The sequence below is a fragment of the Eulemur rufifrons genome, chromosome 1, assembly GCF_041146395.1.
Source record: "Eulemur rufifrons isolate Redbay chromosome 1, OSU_ERuf_1, whole genome shotgun sequence".
Classification (NCBI taxonomy): Eukaryota; Metazoa; Chordata; class Mammalia; order Primates; family Lemuridae; genus Eulemur; species Eulemur rufifrons.
The window spans coordinates 39531004-39550576 of record NC_090983.1 but is presented as its reverse complement, the minus strand read 5'-3'; the positions used below and the strand labels follow the sequence as shown (position 1 = coordinate 39550576).

The 19573-nt window shown below is 38.0% G+C and overlaps 1 protein-coding gene across 1 annotated transcript in view; it reads right to left on the bottom strand.

Moving 5' to 3' along the window:
* Positions 1-19573, bottom strand: part of STAT4 (signal transducer and activator of transcription 4) — a 93487-nt gene that overhangs the window by 10468 nt on the left and 63446 nt on the right. Inside the window, exons 8-16 of the mRNA XM_069469227.1 lie at positions 18708-18859; positions 16003-16161; positions 15200-15292; positions 12527-12586; positions 12210-12227; positions 12027-12120; positions 9463-9507; positions 1799-1882; positions 199-297 (exon numbers count right to left, since the gene is read on the bottom strand). Of these exons, the coding sequence (XP_069325328.1) occupies positions 199-297; positions 1799-1882; positions 9463-9507; positions 12027-12120; positions 12210-12227; positions 12527-12586; positions 15200-15292; positions 16003-16161; positions 18708-18859 (804 nt within the window). The remainder of the gene's footprint in view (positions 1-198; positions 298-1798; positions 1883-9462; positions 9508-12026; positions 12121-12209; positions 12228-12526; positions 12587-15199; positions 15293-16002; positions 16162-18707; positions 18860-19573) is intronic.

Sequence of the window (19573 nt, the reverse complement as noted above, 5' to 3'; positions counted from 1 at the left end):
GGAGGCTCTCAGGGTCCAAGCACATCAGAATATATTACTTTAAATATGACATGAGAGGAGTCATACAACTAGAAATAAAGCAGCCCACAAATCACACACACACACATACGTACACACACACACCTTTTGATGCAGACGGTTTTTGTTGACAATAAAACAAAAAAGAATTAAAAGAGGAGAGATAGGAATAGACTCTACCTGGGAATCATTGGTTGACACATTGTACCAAATGATGGACGCCCAAGCGTTAGGTAACTGACTGACATTGGAAATCATCACCACAGGTAATGAGCTGGTCTGGTTTGGGAAAAAAAGTATAGTCATTACAGGTAGTCCCAACTTACACTGATTTTACACTCAACTCTTTCCTCTAAAGGGCCATCTCAAGCCAGCCCCACTCCTGTAATCCTGATGTCCATGCTGCCCTGGTCACTAAAACACCCTGTGAAGGCTGTGGAACTTTCTGAGCATGTCTGAATAAGGGTACAGGGAGGAAAGGGCAGGAATCCTTTCAGCGAGCTCAGTCAGGCAGCTTCCCCAATATCTTCCCGGGCATCACATAAATATTTGTACTTTCTTATGTCATATACTGCCTCCAATGCAACTAATTAGACATGCTATTGAATTAGCAACTATCCTCATAAGTTACATTAAAGAATATACTTTTAAATTTATTTCTGGAATGAATCAGTATCTTCAAATTATGGCCTAACACCTAATTAATGTCAGTACTAGAAATGGGAGTTTTTATCATAAAAGATGGAAAGGTAAGCTATGGGAGATAGAGCCACGTAGTCTATTGTTGCAGAACTCAGTTTAGCAATATTAGTACTGTGTTTGCTAGTTTATGGAATAAACAGGCTTTTACAGTCTAGCCCGGGGAAACTAATCAATTTATAGTAATTCCTTTCCAATAACAGACCATTAGATTTCTGTAGACAGTGAAATACCCAGTTGAGAAACTTTGTAGCTCGTGGAAACAAAGGTTTAGGGAAAAGAAGTAAGGCAATCTATGAAAAATTTTTATAAACGTTTACTTTCATTAAGATAAAAGCAAAGGCAGAATTCTAAAACAACACACTCCACAAATAGCATCACATTCAGGGTGTGTGAAATTATGCGTGCTCATTCATGTACTCATTTGTTCACTTATTCAACAAATACTGAGCATGTGCTGGGTGCTGGGCATTGTGCTAGGCACTGACAGTGAAGTGACAAACAATGTACGATGTCCTGCTGACGGGGAGCTCATAGTCAGTCATGTCCAATTCAGTCCCCAAAGTTGCTTTACTCTTTGTTTGAGTTCAGTGGTGAGTGTCATAAGAGGATCAAACAATGCACTGTAATGTTCCTATCATTTGTCTTTGCTCTTTATGTTAGAGAAACCTTCCTTCTGAGAGATTTTTATGTACAAGTTAAATTTTTGACACCATATCACTACAAAAAAAAAAAAGAAAAAGAAAATATATCATGACATGGTTTAAGATACTTATTTCTCTTTCCGCAGAATATTCATGACTCAGGAAATCCCAGAAAACAAACAAAAATGCAACCTGAGCAACACATTATTTAACATATATTGAATTCATAATACCCATGAGATTTTATCATTTATATTTAACCAGAATAGTATTTTAACTATTTAGTGAAATTTGACATATTGCTTTTATAACTTAAGGCAAAAATAATGAATAGGGAATGTACTAAAACCTAGAAAAGACCGAGCTTTCATCTACAAATGCTGACCATTTCATGCAAATGTTGTTAGTACATAGTAGATGTTCCTTGAAACACCTACCTCCAAATCTATGGTCAGCCCATAGAGGCAGATCTGTGTTTCAAAGGTTATGGAATGAAGCTCTTCAGTCACCATGTGACAGCCCTAAGGGAGAAAGAAATAAATTGTTATCTTACAAATGCATTATTCCTATGTAATATTAGACCCATTTTTATATAAATTAATAATGCTCCCAAACATTCCCTAGTATTGAACATTTCCTCTTGTTGTTTAAAAAATTAATATACAGAGTTTGAGAAATCTTCATTTCCACAAACAGAATGATTTTAAGTCTCCAATACAAGATAATTTCTGGCTTTTGAAATTCTAGCATATTTTTTCAATTGAAATTCAGACAAGTGGTTCTTTGTGTTTAGACACCAAGTTGAACAAAAAATGCATTTTTAAACATTAGAAAAATCTCACTGTCCTTTGGGGAGAGGGTGCTTACACTACGCAAAACACGAGACAAATGAAGAATTTACAACTGTCATTTCATATTCACTAATGGGTGCCTTTCACATTCTCACTGAGTTCCATGGTGGACAAGATGATACAAGCTTGTGCAGAACATTTGAGAGGCCTCAGGCAAGCACACAGATGGAAACCCAATACCATATTTATAAATACTTCACCATGATAAATCAAGTTAAAATATGGTCTACCCTCCTGCCTTGACACATAGCCTTCACATAACCTGATTGCCCAGGTTTTAGCTATTTGAAGTCCTGTTGGAACATGGGAATGTAGATAGAGCATGGCCACCCTGGACCATTGCCCATCCCCTTCTCTTCCACCTCTCTGAAGGGCCTCGAATAACTAGGGTGGCCTAGGGGCCACCTTACACCTAGAAATGCTTGCATTGATGGTGCCATCTATGCTTGGGAGAGTTGACTTGGAGAAGAGGCTCACACAGGCCCTGGAAGTGGGCTTGAGGTATTGTGGGCCAGGAATTCTGGGGCCCTGGACTCTGGGTGAGCATATATTGCCTCGACCTCACAGATGACTTTCTTTGTAGGGAGGGCTGCAGCTGGAGGATGGCCATGACCATGAGGTCCTGTGATACTGTGATATATAATAAGAAGAAATACATTATTTGGTTTCTGCCCTCAGTTTCTGAGACAAAGCTCCTAAGATCTTTGCAGATAAGGGTACCAGATGAATCTTTTGTTCTAAAATTTGGTCTTTGACCCAAGTTCCGGACACAGAGTTCCTAAGATTTTTGTAACTTCCCGAGTGATATAAGTGTCTGACACAGAGCTTCTAAATCCCTTGGAATTTTCTTGGTGATAGGAGCATCTTTTGTTCATGCAATGACTCTTGGTGGGCTTCTGGATAGTCTCAGGATGGGGGCTGGTTGCCAGGGTAACCAACAATTAAAGGGTTAGAACTTTCAGCCCCACCCTCCAGCCTCTAGGGAGGGCAGGGGGGCTGAAGGTTAAGTTGATCAGCAATGGCCAATGAGGTAATCAGTCACGCCTACATAATGAAGCCCCATAAAAACCCAAAAGAACTGGGTTCAGATGAGTTTCCAGATAGCTAAACACATGGAAGCGCCCAGAAGGTGGCAAGGCCCAGAGAGGGCATGGAAGCCCTGCACCCCTTTTCACATACCTTGCTCTACCCATCTCTTCCATCTAGTTGTTCATCCATAGCCTTTGTAACATCTTTCATAATAAACCAGTGAATGTAGTAAAATGTTTCCTTGAGTTCTGTGAAATGCTCTAGCAAATTAATGGAATCTGAGCAGGAGGCTGTGCAAACTTCCAATTTATTGCTGGTTGGTCAGAAGCACAGGTCACAACCTGGGACTGGCAACTGGCACCTAAAGCAGGGAGCAGTCTTGTGGGACTGAGCCCATAACCCGTGGGATCTGATACTCTTTCAGGTACACAGTGTTAGAACTGAGTTTAACTGTAGGACGCCCAGTTGGTTTCTACTGGACATTGGTTGTTAGTGGGAAGAAATCCCCACACACGTTTTGGTGACCAGAGGTGAGGTATTCTGCACTGAGAGTGAGAGTAGAGAAAACAATTTGTTTTTCCCCGTCTCTAGGTCCTATCCTCCCCCCCATTCTAGCCACTATAGTTTAATTTATATGATTAAATATACACATGATCACTCAGTATGGATAGTTTTATCAGCTCTTTGAGTTATGTCACTTGTGTGTTCACCAGCCAAACAGCAGCATCTTGAATAGTATGAGAAACCAGAATTCCACAGACAGAACAATGACACTCAAGGTTGTCCATTAACTGTGGAAAAAGACTTCATGCTTTAGATATTACTTTACTGAATTGGAATGTGGACTGTGAGAGGTTTCTTAGTGATTCAAACTCATTTCTAATGTTTACTTAACACCCCTGACGCCATTGTGAGGCACATTTAGAAGGGAATCCAGCAAGAAAGCTGACATACAATACACATGACTGGAGAAAAGAAGCTCTAACTAAAGAATTAATGACCATCATTAATTTTCAAAGCAGAGTGGCCATCAATCATAGTCTTCATTATTTTCTCAGTGCAGTCCAAGCCAGAGACATTATTCAATTTTACATTCCCAGAGTCCATTCCTTACAGATTGGGAAAGTATCATAGATAAGATACATCATTAATGTCAGTATTAAAAGTCATCCTAATCATCTAAGATGGTTACAGATTTAAAATATCGATATGTATGATATTTATATTATATGACACTAAATATTATAACTGGACTGGTTGAATCGTACTTCTAAAGAAAAAATACCCATCGGATAATCTGCTAAGAAACTGGAAAACTGACCAAGCAACTTAACCAGGGCTCTACTTGGAAAAAATTGTATAACCTAATGAAAAGCAAGTCCTGGTGTCACCATATTCTTTTTGTTTCCTCTCCTTGGTGCCTAATGGTACATCCTGGAAAACTAGAATATATTAGCAAATAATTATGCCTTTTAACTTGAAAGAAAACCTCTGCTAAGAAAAACATGGCTGAGATAAGGAGATTTTCACCCGAATTTCTTGCTCAACTCTTAATAAGTCATAATTTATGGCTTTCCACACGGAAAACTATGTGGTAGAGAAAACAATTAAAATAATCTATTCATTGAGTGAATATTTATTGAGCACCTATTATGTGCTAGATGCTGGGAAACAGTCAGAAGAGGGGAAGAATGGTCTAGAGAGCCTTTAATAACAGAATAAGCCGGGAATGTAAAATGACCACTGTGCCCAGCCCATAAAATAAGGGTTCTGTATGGATGCTGTTGCATTCTAAAAAGTCTGAGGTTTTAGTCATATACTTGTACTAATGTCTCCCTTTAAAAAATGTTGCAACTCCTTAAATTAGTTCTTTAGGAAATCAACTTGCTGTGCAAATGCTTGGGCTATTGGTGGTGTGGGTATTGTCTGTTTGAGAACACTGAACCTTGAAAGAACATCTGTTTGGCTATTTTGTTAAAATGAAACTCAAGTCACCCAGGCTTTACTAATAGCTTCATTGTGTTTCACAACTTTCTACTGCATAAACAAAATTATCCAACACCTCAATCTGTGGCTAAAACTGTCATTTATCAGTTAGAGCCCACTGACAAAGAGCGAACTGGAGAGACTGCAATTTCAGCTTCCTTATTCACATAGTTTTCACGTTTCAACAATCACCCTCCAGCCAGCTCTCTGCCAGATAAAGACCTTCAGGGAAAGGTTGCTTCCTGGGAAAGTTTATTTTACAGGGCCAGGCTGATGGCTTCAAAGTCTGGCCACTCACTAGGTGATGGAATCATTTCATCACTGTGACTCTTCCCAGGAAAGAGTGAAGGTGGGAAAGAGAGGCATTGAGTGCTAACCTTGATTTTGTGATGGTGCGTCTATAGATTCCTCAAGGGGTATCGTGAAATTCCAAAGGGAATTCTTAATATTAAATTTGTTTTTTAAAAAAATCTAAAGCTCCTACCTGATGTTGCACTTCTGAGGCTTATAGAGTCTTAGTCCAAGGAGTTTCAGAGATTGTCTAGTGTGATGGATTTTAAACTCTTTTAACCTTGGAAAGTATTCTTGAAAGTAAATCTCCCACTTGGATTCCTAGCTATAAAACATATAAAATAAAGCTGCCTTGCTAGACACAGGGGTGAAGGACCCAGAGCTCCATGTTTCACCGATCCCCAACGCACAGGTGGCTCCTTAGGCGCCTCTTGGGTTTCTGGGCCTTCTGGGAACAGCGTGGGTCTTGTGCAACTTCCTTCCTTCACCCAGTCCTAAAGCCGGGAGCCCCTGTACATCCTGACATGTCATCTCTTCTTGGATAATTTTAGAGTCAGTCACAAGGTGTTGCGATTCCAGGGAGGTTTGAAATGGCAACCTTAAGGAAACTATCCTTCATGACATCTTAGAACATCCTCAATCATTTAATAGCTATGTGATCCAAGCTCGTACAACCACAAAAGTAGAACTGATAAACACAAAGGTGCGTGTGTGTGTGTGTGTGTGTGTGTGTGCGTGTGTAGGGAGTAGACGGCATTGGTGGTAGTAGGAACCCCAGACATGAAATCCCACAAAAGGGGCACACATAAATGGTGGTCTGAGGTTTCAGGGAGCTGGAACTGGAAGATGGGAGTGCCCAGGGTCCCTTGAAAGGGGCCATGTCTTCAGCACTTGGCAGGTGGGCAGAGAAGGGTGAGGATCAGCAGTTGTCTTAAGTCAGGCACCACCTTTTAGAGCCCACTTTTCCCATCTGTGTAAACAGCTACTCTCTCTAGAGGGGGCAGAATGGACGGCTGATCCGTGAGAGCCACAGCCCACATCTACACAGCCCACCCCCACTGACTTTCACCCACCGCCTTGTTCGGTCCTCCCAACAACCCTATCAAGTGTGGGGCAGCATCAGCTCCATTCTGCAGATAAGGGAGCTGGGGCTTAGGGGGTTCAGCGGCCTGTGCAAGGTCAGACTGTCTGTAACAGGCAGAGCCCAACACGGTGCTATTTCCACTGTCCCAACGAGGCACAACAGAGCCGTGAAAGGAGACACGGTAGATGACAGCAAAGTCAACAGCATTTTCTGAGGAAACGTTATTTTAAATTCTGGTTTGAGACAGCCCATGATTTTTGAGCAGGTGGGCAGAATGCAGACTCTTTGTGAGATAGATGAGGTGAGATAAAGCAGTGGGAGAGGGTCAAAGAGCAGTGCCCACCAGCTCGCCGGCCCCAGGGAAGGTTCTGGCATCCCTCAGGCGCAGAGCAGAGCAGCCAGGAGCAGGGACCTGGGATCCACACTGCCAAAGTTTGGATCTCGGCCCAGCCACCAATGGTCTGTGTCATCTTCAGTAAGCTGTGTGAAGAGTCTGTGCCTCAGTTTCCCTAACTGACATATTAATAAGTATGAGACTAATAGCACCTACTTCATAGCATTGTCATAAGAGTTACACAAATCAATATTAGTGAAGCTCTTCAATAATGCCCATTATAATAAAGTCCACAAAAGGATTTTTAAATAAATTCCTAGCAGGCTGTGAACTCCTGCCACAGCTGCTTACAGATAAGCGACAGCAACTTTTTGAAACTTGAAAAGGAGGTTATAATATCCTCGCTTCCTGTTTTCCTGAAATTTGTTGCCTCAGTTTCTGACTGGATGACGTTATGAGCTTCACTTTATTGCTAGCTCTTCCCACCCTTTCCTGACCGTCTTCTGGGCATCCCTACTGATGGCCACTGCCCTGGCTCCTGGCTCCCCGCTCCCCATCCTTCACAGATTTTGTGGCTGTCAACTGTTCCTGTAGGGCATCAATGTTCAAGCCTGTGGCTTAAGTGTACCTAGGAGTCATGCTAAAATTCTACCAACAGGTGGAGCTCAAAGAATAGCTTAAAATAAAATTCACCTGATTTCGCAAACCTGGAGAAAAAGGAAGACATAAAATCATTCTGTTATGACTGTACAATTTTGCTATTAATCGGAAAGTAAGAGGAAATAAATTCAAAACAATGTAAACAGACAGCGTTAATAAGACAGTGGTTGGTGTTTCCACAGAAGGTGATTTACTTAGATTTCCATCTCCAGGGAAATCCAAATAAAGATTTTGATTTTACATTTATAACGATGACAACGCACTGCAAGAGTTGAGCTATACAGACTTATTCCCATTCAGTTTGTTTTACCCAAGAAAAGTTCAGAATAATTGTGCTTAGTCTGTTCAGACTCAAAAATAATATTCAAGGATGTGAAGCTGAATGAAATGTTGCAGCTCTGGCCCGAATTCCAGTGAGATGTCTGAAATGGGCTTTCATTTAAAATGTGCTGCTCCCCTCCTTTCTGCCTTAAAAAATGTGCTCACGTTTAACTATGAAGTTTAGGAGACCTTTCTGGGTTTCTGTAAGATGGGAAGAATATCTCCCACTTATCTTACTAGAATATTCTTAAACTCAAAAGCTCTGCTCATGAGGTATCTTTGGTCATAGAGACCTGCTGAGAGCTCTTCCCTGAGCAGTGATTTTATCCTGGGAGGAAGATTTAGCTCATCCTCAGTGGGCCCAATACTTGCCAAATGATCTTTAAGACATAATTAAGGGAATAAAGAATTCTTGGAGGGGAAAATAGTAGGGTGTTAAATGTTTTGTGATGGATCTTTGTGGGGTGTGAGAGATTGGATGTCATTAGATGCTGGATTTATAAAGTGCTTTTCCTCCAAATGCTTCAAAGATCTTTTTCATAGGAGCTGCAACTACAAAGCCAGGAGACTGGATCCATACAAACCACACCAGAATTAAGCTTTACTGCTCTATAACTGCATCATGTAGGTGGTCTTGCATATGCAGCATCTCTGAGCAGGGAGCATTGGGCGTTACTATCCTGATCTCTTGGAGGAAAAAAAAATGCAGTATTTCTTCAGATCATCTGCCAAGATCACATTTTCAGACACTATCAGAGCATGTACTCAAACCCAGGTTTTCTAATTCTAAATACATAGATAATAAGACTGATGCCTTAGTTTCTAGGCCAATTTAACAGATGATCTCCAAGGTCACTTCCAATCCAGGATTTGTCCACTCTGTCATCTATTGACTCTAATGTGAGTACTGGGACTGCATCAGTTTGTTCCTTTATTCAATTCATCTGGTGGAATATAGCCCTTAGAGAGCAAGATAATCGATGCCACAAAGTAATAGGATTTGTTTTTCACCTGTGATTTTCACGTAACGTGTCATGATTTTTGAGCCTTATCTCATAGATGTGGGAAAATGAATGAATGAAAATGAAGAATGGAAAAGATATTTCATAATAATGGAAGACTGGCTAAAGCAATTATGGCACACCTATAAAATGCAAAATCGTGCAACAAATTTAAATCATGTTCTTCAAGAGTATTTAAAGTTATAGAAAGCTATTCACCATACACTGCTCTGTGAAAAAAGCAGGTTATGAAACAATGTGTGTCATATATTTTAAAAGTAATATGCACATGAATAAAAAACTGGAATAGTGTGCACCAAAATGTTAATAGTTATTTTCTTTGGAGGGTGTTACTATATGCTATTTTTATTTTCTCCTTTAAAAATATTTTCCCATATTATCTGCAATTATCCAGGTTTCTATTTATAATCAGAGAAACACAGATTTAATTTTACATAAAATCAAGCGGTTTAAAAGCTTTGTAAAAATAATATATTATAGCATTATTTCCTAGAAAAATTCTCTAGGAGAAAATGTTTCCTACCTCATTTCCTTTACTTCCGGCACTGGACTTCATTTCCTTTGGTTGCTTTATAAAAGAAAACAGGAGTGTTAAGATGGAGAAGCATTATCAGCAACATATCAAGTTGGTTGTACTATCGTAGTCATTTTCCTGGCCATGGTTTTGACTTCTAGGACAGTAACCTAGATGTCTCAACCTTATTGAAACCTGACACGGCTGCCCAGATTTAACAGAGAGGAGCTTCCTGTTTCACCTCACAGATGCCACTGTAGAAACTTTCATTGAGATTAGTGAGCAAGTTGGCAATACTGCTAAGACTGTGTTTTTCAGCCAACAGTTTCAAAAATGGAAATCATGCTGAGATCTTTTAGAATCTGTTCAGCATTCCTTTGTGCTTGGAAACCATCATTTTAGCTAAGCTGTGGGCGATGATTCCCAATCCCTGTGAAATCAAGTCTAACACAAAGGCCTGGGGTAATAAGCTGTGGGGTGGTGTAGTCACACGGCACAGTAAGCTATCAAATGACATTAGAGTGGAAGAAGACTTAAAAACTGTGCATTCATGTAGATTACTGAATGGAAAAAAGAGACAGAAAAGTTATATAGTGTGTACAAAAGTATTTGTCTATTTTAGAAAAAAAGAACAAAAACATAAAAATGAAGGTATTAATAGCATTACCTGAAAGTAGTGCAATTATAGGTGATTTTTAATTTTTAAAATTATGCTTCTCTTATTTTCTATATTTATTTTTGTATTAAAAAGCAATAAGTTATTATGCATCAGAAAATAAATGTGAAAATGCTTTGCAACTAGAAGAACACTGTAAAAACTAAGGTTTTGTTATTTTATATATTGTACCAGCTGAAATAAAGACTTAAATGCTTTAGGGGTGTCACTCGTCCTTCCTTTACTACGTAACTTTTTTGGGAAATAGACATTTCTCAGTTAAGGGCCCTTACGACTTTACTTATTACTAAACATGGCCCACTATTGAAAGCTCCTTGAGGACAAGAATTGAGCCCAACCACAAAGAGTGTGAGGTACAAGGATGTCTACAGTATCTGACTCTTTTTTACGCTTTATTTATTTGGCAGTCTCACACAGGAGGGATTCACTTAGAAAGAAATATACCCCTCAATACTGAAAACCAAAACCAAAACCAGCACAAATTTATAATTGCAGATACCTCCAATCTGACTTTTATCTTTTAGAAAGTAGACCTTTTGAGGCTGATTCAGTGGAGCTCCAGCATTCGGTGAGATACTTGCTAAATGTTAAGAAACCAGAGGAGTAATATATTTCTGGCAAGAAAAGCAGTAGGGTTTTTTTTGGAATCTAAGAACTATACAAAGAATTAGAAAGAAGGCAGGAAGAGAACTCTAGGTCAAGAGGAAGTGGTAAAAACAGAAGCAACAGGATGAGGCTGGGTCAGAGCTTTCTAGACATGCCAAGGTGAACTGTGTACAACTGCCATCCCGGGAACATCCTATTTCCCCAAGCTATCCTCCTAAAATGAAAACGCTTTTAGCTAGACTTGTGGTATTGGACATCACTCGTTGGGAAGATTTTAAAAATGAAACTAGGAATGCCTATCCATTATTTTTTGTGTGTGTGTGTGTTTATTTTTTTATGACTCTATCATAGTTGTACATATTTTGGGGGTACATGTAATATTTTGACACAAGAATACAAATGTGTAATGATCAAATCAGGGTAATTGGGATATCCATCACTTCAAACTTTTCTTTGTGTTAGGAACATTATAATTCTTCTAGGTATTTGAAATATATAACAAATTATTGTTAACTATAATTTCCCTACTGTACCATTGAATTACTAGAATTTATTCCTTCTACCTAACTGTATTTTTCTTCATTCTTCCTTCCCCTTCCTTTCCCAGTCTCTGGTAACCACCATTCTACTCTCTACCTCCATGAGATCCACTTTCTTAGCTTCCACATATGAGTGAGAACATGCAATATTTGTCTTTCTATGCCTGGCTTATTTTACTAAACATAATGACCTTCAGTTCTACCTACGTTGCTGCAAATGACGAAATGTCTTTTTTTTGTTTTGGTTTTTCCTTTTTTTTTTTTTTGTAACAAGATCTTGCTCTATTGTCCAGGCTGGAGTACAGTGACGAGATCATAGCTCATTGCAACCTTAAACTCCTGGGCTCAAGATCCTCCTGCCTTGGCCTCTCAAACTACTAGGATAACAGGTGTGAGCCACCACACCCAGCATCATTCTTTTTTACGGCTGAATAATATTCCATTGTGTAATGCCTACCTATTCTTATATAAGACAGATTAGCTCTGTCATTATAATCAAAATATACTGGCCAACTCCCATGTCTACTTAGGTGCTACATCATCATTGCTTAGAACTCAGACCTTTTGAGTCAGGGTTCAGGGTTCTTTCTACCACTTTAATTCTTCAATGATGGCATGTTTCATTTCTTAATATGGTCCTTAATCTCACATAAGAAACACTTAAGAACAAAGTACACTGAATTATAAGGCCTATTATAAAGATGTATCTGATTTGAAAAAAAACGTTTGTGTAATTTTAGGGCCAAACTTACCAAATGTCGGAATTCTACTGAGAGACTCCCATTGGAAGATTCTTCAATAGACATGGCTTTGACATTAGTTCCACAAAGTACAAATCTTCGATTGCTAGAGAGGAAATCTTAGCTATTTACATGGTCTCAGGCAAAATATATTTATAAGAACAGCAAAAAAATTCTACAAAGTAAATGTCTTACCTTAGAGTTGAAGCATTCCTGTAAAATCAAGAAGATTCTTTAAAGTGAGTTATTTAATAGGTCTAGTAAAAACTTTCTATGATATTTTAAAGGATAGTATATAAAATTTCATTTCAGGTCTTTACAGAAAAATCTTTTAAATTAAATCTTCATTGGGTTCTGTTAAATGTATGAACTTCAAAGTCAAATATTTGAAGTACATTTATATGTAACATTTAAGAAGTACATTTAAAAGTTCAAAATTATTCTATAAAATAAGGGCAGTTCATAAAAATGGTCTTACATTTCACATTTCAAAATGAAATTAGAAAACTTACTTGTCAATTGATGCTTTAACCTTTACCTGATAATTTAGTTCTGGCAATTTTATTAGTAGTCTGAAAAGAGACATCAATAAAGAATCAAGGATAAAAATTAAAAGTTTAAAAGCCTTTTTTGTATTTATGGCATATGTATGTAAATAAAACTTACATTATCTCCAGTTATATGTTAGTATGTTTTAAAAATGTATGATTTCTCTTTAGTTTGCCATGTTACTAATCCTGACATCAGCCACTTAATATCATGCCAATAAACATTTGGAAAGTGTTTCCATATTGCTTCAGGTAATGTGTGCTGGATAATACATTGGCCAGGTCAGAAAAATAGCTATATAGTTTGGAAAAAGCCCAAATTTGGGTTAAATGTATAAATATAAGAAAAATTCTTTGCAAGTCTATTAATTTAGTCCTATTTTATTATCATATTACCAAAAAGCTTAGTAAAGTCCTATTTTATTATCATATTACCAAAAAGCATTTTGTAAGCTTAGTAAAACTAAATGTTTTTGATAACAACTGTGTAATGGTGAAAATACTGAGAAAGACTAGGTCTCTGGTAGAACATGGAAAATCCCAATTCAAACACATTTGTAGTCTTTCAACACACTATAATTAAGTATCAACAAACATGTTCATCACTAAAAAGACCTAACTTCAAACAAACAAGTGCTTAAAGCTCAGAATAGCAATTCCTTTATTTCCTTCTTGTGTCAGCTCTCCTTTATTCTTTTGCTTTCTCCAAATCTTTAGAGCTATGTCCTGTGATGTGCCCCATCTGTGGGTTCAGCGCAGTTTCGGAGATAATCCTTCAATCACTCACACACTCATTCATTTACTCATGCACTCATCCCAACCTTTGCTCATTCACTCAGCATGTACTGAGCTCCTCATATCTACCCAGAGCAGCCTGAGACACAGGGAGCTGGCAAAGCAAAGACTGAGGAAGGGAGAAATGTGGACGTGGCTATACATAAGAGGAAGGAGGCCAGCCAAACAGATGGAATATAGAAAGTATGGTGATAAGCACCTCATCAGCATTAGAGAAATAAAATCACAGATCATAGCCCAAACAAAAGAGTGGGTAGAATGTGTAGCAGAGGCTCTTTAAATGTCCTGTCCAAGGCATAAGATTGGTTCAGGGTTTGGAGTATGTTAAGCCTGTAGTCCTTGGTAGTGGGTGGTGAGGAGTAGGTGTGGTCAGGTGAAATAAGGCCAGATATTTCCCTTTCTATCCTATTCAGGAAGTATCTGATTCATTGTAAGATGCTGACGACTAATACTAGAGTTCCAGGTCACCACGCCTTTTGAATAGGAGAAAGCAAATGGTACAAAGGGGTTTTACCTTGGGTAAAGGATCATCTATCAAGACAGTGGGGAACAGGGTTCAGAAAAGGAGGATGAGGATCCAACAGTTAGATGGAAGAGGAGGACGGAACCTGCCAACCAGGGACTAATGGTCTATGTCCCTGCCAATTAGTTCAAACGACATGCAAGGTGGTGCCGATTCAGGGACCTCTTCCACTCAGAATGTTTTGCTGAGCAACCCCTACTCATTTCCCCTTTTGTCCCAGAGAGCATCTTAGACCTGTTTTGTCATCATTAGGCATGTCTCAAGGAGATGCAGAATGTCCACCCCATTTCCAGCCTATTTCCCTTTATTGCTGCTGTCCTCTGAGTTGCATGGAGATGTGGGAATAAGGAATGAGCAATTTTTGAGAAGAATAAAATGTCAAAAAAGAACCTGGCCTCTGTTTTTTGTTTTTAGTTCTTAAATCTTGGTGCAAAATTCACACAAAGAAACTAAGAATTTTAGTAAGAGCTGTTGAAATGCAAACTGAAGACAAATGCCTTCCCTTTAAAAATGGAGTTCCAGTAGTGATATGTGATCAGGGACCCTATCATAGGACCCTAAAATGCTCTCTACCATGGCATCACTACCCCTTGATGCATTAATCTGTGGTTTCAGCTTTCCAGAGGTGACCTAGTAAATAGGAATCTAAAACTTCAGGCTTTGGAGTTTGAGGCATGATGAAAATCGTTGAAAGTAAGAACTAAAAATCATTGTTTCAAGCATCATTAGAGGAAACTATAAGTTTTGATTTCTCAGGCTAATGAAAAGGATCAAACACAGAGATAAAACAGAGCAATAATAACACAAAAGCCATGTGTCTTTAAATCAGGTACATAGTAAGGACATACTGAAAATTGTGGCGTTGAGTGTTTTTGTGCAAAATCCATTAAACCAGTTACTGGGTAATCACATTTCCATAATCTGTCCCCAATCTATCTTTTCAGTTCTATCTCTTCCTCCTCCACACTATCACAAAACAGGCCTAGGAAACCATGATTTCTGTAGTCTCACTCCTACAATCCTCCCTTCTGCCAATTTCTCCAGTCTTCTTCTCAAGTCAACCTTGTGTTAGCAATTAATTCCATGGTGCCTGATGTTATGATTCCATACTTTGACGCTAATATCCCGCATGTCCTCATTTGCATTGTCACACTCCTGACAAGTAGGGCTCTCATCTTAACATTTTACCAAAGCTTAGGGCTGGGCACACAGCAGGTGCTTAATAAAGAATAACTGGATGTAAGGCGCAATGGGAGAAACTAACCTTGATGACCCAGGGGCTCCATAAACACATGAAACCAGAGAAAGCGTCTGCCTACCTTAGTCTCACAGTGAACTGAATGAGGGTTTTAAGTACCAACGGCCTCTGGGGGTGGGTTGGCATGCAGGGCTGTCGCTCAACCACAAAAGAGCTAGATGAAAAGGAAATAAAGCGTGTCATTTGAAAACACTGAAAATACTGACAGGCTGAAAACCACAGAGGAACAGGATGCTATCCTCTCAAAAGGTCCAAATTTTCTACACATAGAAGACATTCAGACCCCCATTAAACTCAGATCTTTTCAATGACTTTTCATAAATAATTACCAAGAGGTAGGAAAAGATTGCCTAAAGACTGTCCCCAGGTAACAATAGTAAATAATTCTTAATTGTTATAATTGAGTCATAAATAAAAGCCCCAGTCCATTTTTATCATATTATATACAGAGTAAATTTTATGCCATTTTTTTGACTAAATATTAGGATTTCTGGTACATATTAGTAGTTTTTTCTTTAGACTAGCTTATAAACACAAAAATGTTCTCCATCCTTCATTTCTTGGATATGCACTTAGGAAGAAACCTTTGAAAAAAATCTTTTCTAAAATGTGAACACTGACCTGTAGGTGGGTGATGTGGTTTAGTTTGTGGAAAACTGAGTCAGTTAGTGGGAGATGTATTGATGAGTACATAGTGAAGTGTAGAAATGTGGTTTCTGAAACTTTCTGGGGTCCCTGAGGCTCATGGATTAATACTTCCCTGCCACTCTTTAACCTAAACACCAAAACCCCAGGCAGAGTGTTCTTACAACTTCACAGAACTGCGGATGCCATGAAGCATTTAGTTAATAATACTTCACTTACTTCTTGAAAAGATTGTAGATCAAGAAGGTGACTCTTTCTAGCAGGTGAGTTCTTTGGATTGGAATGGGATCACCTTCATATGTCATTTTGGTAGATTGCTCCTCTAATTTCTCCAATTGCCTTCTGAGTTGGAAAAGACTTTCTGCCAATAGTGTAAAGCTATTGAACAGCAAATGAAAATCAGAGATAGTTTTTCCACTTAACAATTGAGCATTTTAACAGTTGATCATATTTAACAAATATTAAATTATTAAGTAATCATTAATTTAAGTGACTCACTTAATTTTACTTAAAGTTAGTGACAGTTCTTTATTTGCATTTTCCATTTTTTTCATATGCATCATACATGTTAAATGTTTTCAATATTTTCTAATTTATGCCTTCAATTATAGATAAGACGTCATTTATGAAATTTTGTCAACATCTGGAACCAAATCCCTTTTAATTATCTTTTTCTTTTTCTTTTCTTTTCTTTTTCTTTTTTTTTTTTTTGAGACAGAATCTCACTGTCTTGCCTGGGCTAGAGTGCAGTGGCATCAGCCTAGCTCACAGCAACCTCAAACTCCTGCGCTCAAGCGATCCTCCTGCCTCAGCCTCCTGGGTAGCTGAGACTATAAGCACGCGCCACTGTGCTCTGCTAATTTTTCCTATTTTTAGTTGTTTGGCTAATTTCTTTCTATTTATAATAGAGATGGGGTCTCACTCTTGCTCAGGCTGGTCTCTAACTCCTGAACTCAAGCAATCCTCCCGTCCTGGCCTCCCAGAGTGCTAGGATTACAGGTGTGAGCCACTACGCCCAGCCTTAATTATAATTTTTAAGCCTGTTAAGCATATATATGTTAAGAATATGACACTCACTAAAGGGCAATGAAAAAACAAATTTAAAACTATAAAATACATGATACGAAGGATGTTATGTGTAAAAATATTGAAGGAAAAAATGTGAAACTGACCTTCTCCTCTAATATATATTTTTATAAGTCTTAAATATTCCTAAAATGATCAATGACTCTCTCTGAAAAAAAATGTATTTGGAAATGCATGCCCTTGATATCTGCTTGGAGTTTTACTCACTGTGTGGTGATCTTATCTCAGAAATGGAGGTGGGAGCTTGGGCCAGAAGTCTAAAGAAGAGTAAGATTGAAGTGGACACCACAGAGAAGGCAAAATGTCTCATCATACTTGGGAAGTCCATCTGGCCCTATAGCAACTCTTTCTGTTTAAAGTACTCTGCATATGAGACTGTGGGAAGAGTTGTTGAATCTCTGTTGATTTTTGGTCTGAACACCATTACCTGTTAAATTCTTTATTGCCCCTTTTATTGTTTGTCTTGTTTTCACAACAACAGAGTACAGTAAGGTTAGATAGTTGAAGTATGTCCCCATGGAAAAGCAATGTTTTAAAATGAGCCCAACTCCTTAACTTTTCTTGGGAAGTAAGCCTGGTAGGATAGAGCTTTTCATGAGAGGGTCCCCCATTATTATATATTTCCACTGTATTGAATTGTACTCTTAGAAGGCTATTTTATTTTATTTATTTTTTGGAGACAGGGTCTGGCTCTGTTGCCTAGGCTGGAATACAGTGATGCAATCATAGGTCACTGCAACTTCCAACTCCCAGGCTCAAGCAATCCTCCTGCTCAGTATCCTAAGTAGCTAGGACTCCAGGTGTGAGCCACCACACCCAGCTAATTTTTTTTTTTAAATATATATTTTGTAGAGACAGAGTCTCTCTATGTTGCCCAAGTTGGTCTCGAACTCCTGGCCTCAAGCAATCCTCCTGCCTCGGCCTCTGAAAGTGCTGGGATTATAGGCATGAGCCACTGTACCAGATCAGAAAGCAATTTTAGATTTTAACTGAACATTTTCCTTCTTTTTCATTATATTTTTCCAATTGTTCTTTCAATCAGATAGTTTTATTATATTTTGCATTAATGAGGTAGAAAACCCTGCCAACATTTTTATCTTTCAGTCCATAAAGGATAGTATTTATATTTAATTGCATATGTGCATACATAGACATGATATATTTATGGTACATGACAGGATGTTTTAATATATGTATACCTGGTAGAATGGTTAAATCAAGCTAAATAATATGTATTATTACCTCAAATACTTTTTTGCGGTAAGAACACTTAAAATCTACTTTCTTAGTAATTTTCAAGTATACTATGTGTTGTTAACCATAATCACCATGACGTACAATAGATCTCTTAAACTTATTGCTCCTGACTGAAATTTTGTATCCTTTATCAACGTACTTAACACAATAAATCACTAAGCTGAAAGTACAAAATTAATGTTTAACTTCAAATGTGTCCTAAGATACACATTTGAAAAGTCAATATTTTCATGATTTTGAAGCTAGTGCTTCCTTATTATGTCCTTAAAGAGAGTGTATTGCTAGTTTCAAAAATTTATTTGCATCTTTTAGGACTGATATCTTGTATGTGAAAATTAAGCAATTCTTATGCATTCGACAGAAGCTTCCTTGTATTCCCCCCCACACAAAGGAATGAAAATTAAGAACACTTATACTGTTTCATCCATAGTTTTCAACTGCAGAGTCCTCAGCTGCTAATAAGCCATCATTAGGCTGAATGAAACGACGTTCTGGTCTAAACCTGCATTCTCTGACTGAGTGACACTGAAGGTTTGTACTTCCTGTGGTTTTCACCAGAAACGGAAGTGAATTCATTTTACCAGTTTTGAAGTTGGTCGAGCCCGTTGTGGAGTGGACCTCCGATGCAGGCGATTTGCTGCCTCCGCTTCCAGTCTTGCAGCTCTTCTATGAGCATGCTGTTCATTAACAGGTCCGTCTCATTAACTATTTGTGTCATCTTACTGAGCGCTTCCTAAAAACAAAGGTGACTACTGAAGAGGTTTTCATAAGAAACAACCAGAATCACTCAGATTTCAACTTATAAAACAATTTGACCTGGAGATAAAGGCTTGGTTAAAATTTTGACCAAATATAAAGAATGACCACAGTTTAGCATTGTCATACATGTGTTTCAGGATAAAAATGTTGAATTTGTAACTCCTGTGGCAACAATATTGAATCTTATAGTCATAAAACTGTATATTTGCTTTTTAGAAGGATGTTTATAAATTTAATTTTTAAAAATAAATATGGTTAAACATTTATTTGAAAATGAACTGACTAAAATTTGAGCCTTTGTGTGTTAATTTTTATTAGGACTTTATCTGGGCTCTGGGAGGCATAGTGGAAAAGTATAACGTTCGATGGCCTAGGGGTTAGAAGATAAGAATTTCTGTCCTCGCTTTGTTACAAGTCATATGAATTTGGACAAAGCATTTAGTCTTGCTGAAACTTAGTCTTCTCATCTATACAATCAGATAAATAGACTGAATTATTTTCAAAGTTCCTTCTTTCCTTATAATTTTATTTCTAAAGTAGAATAAGATGCCATGCATAAAATGTGTAGCATAGATTTATGGTGCATAAAACATTGTTTTATATTGGATTAAATTACTTGCATGCTTAAAATCTGTTATATAACTAAGTTAGTAATTAATTTAGGGTGAAAATAAATTTTATATTTGTT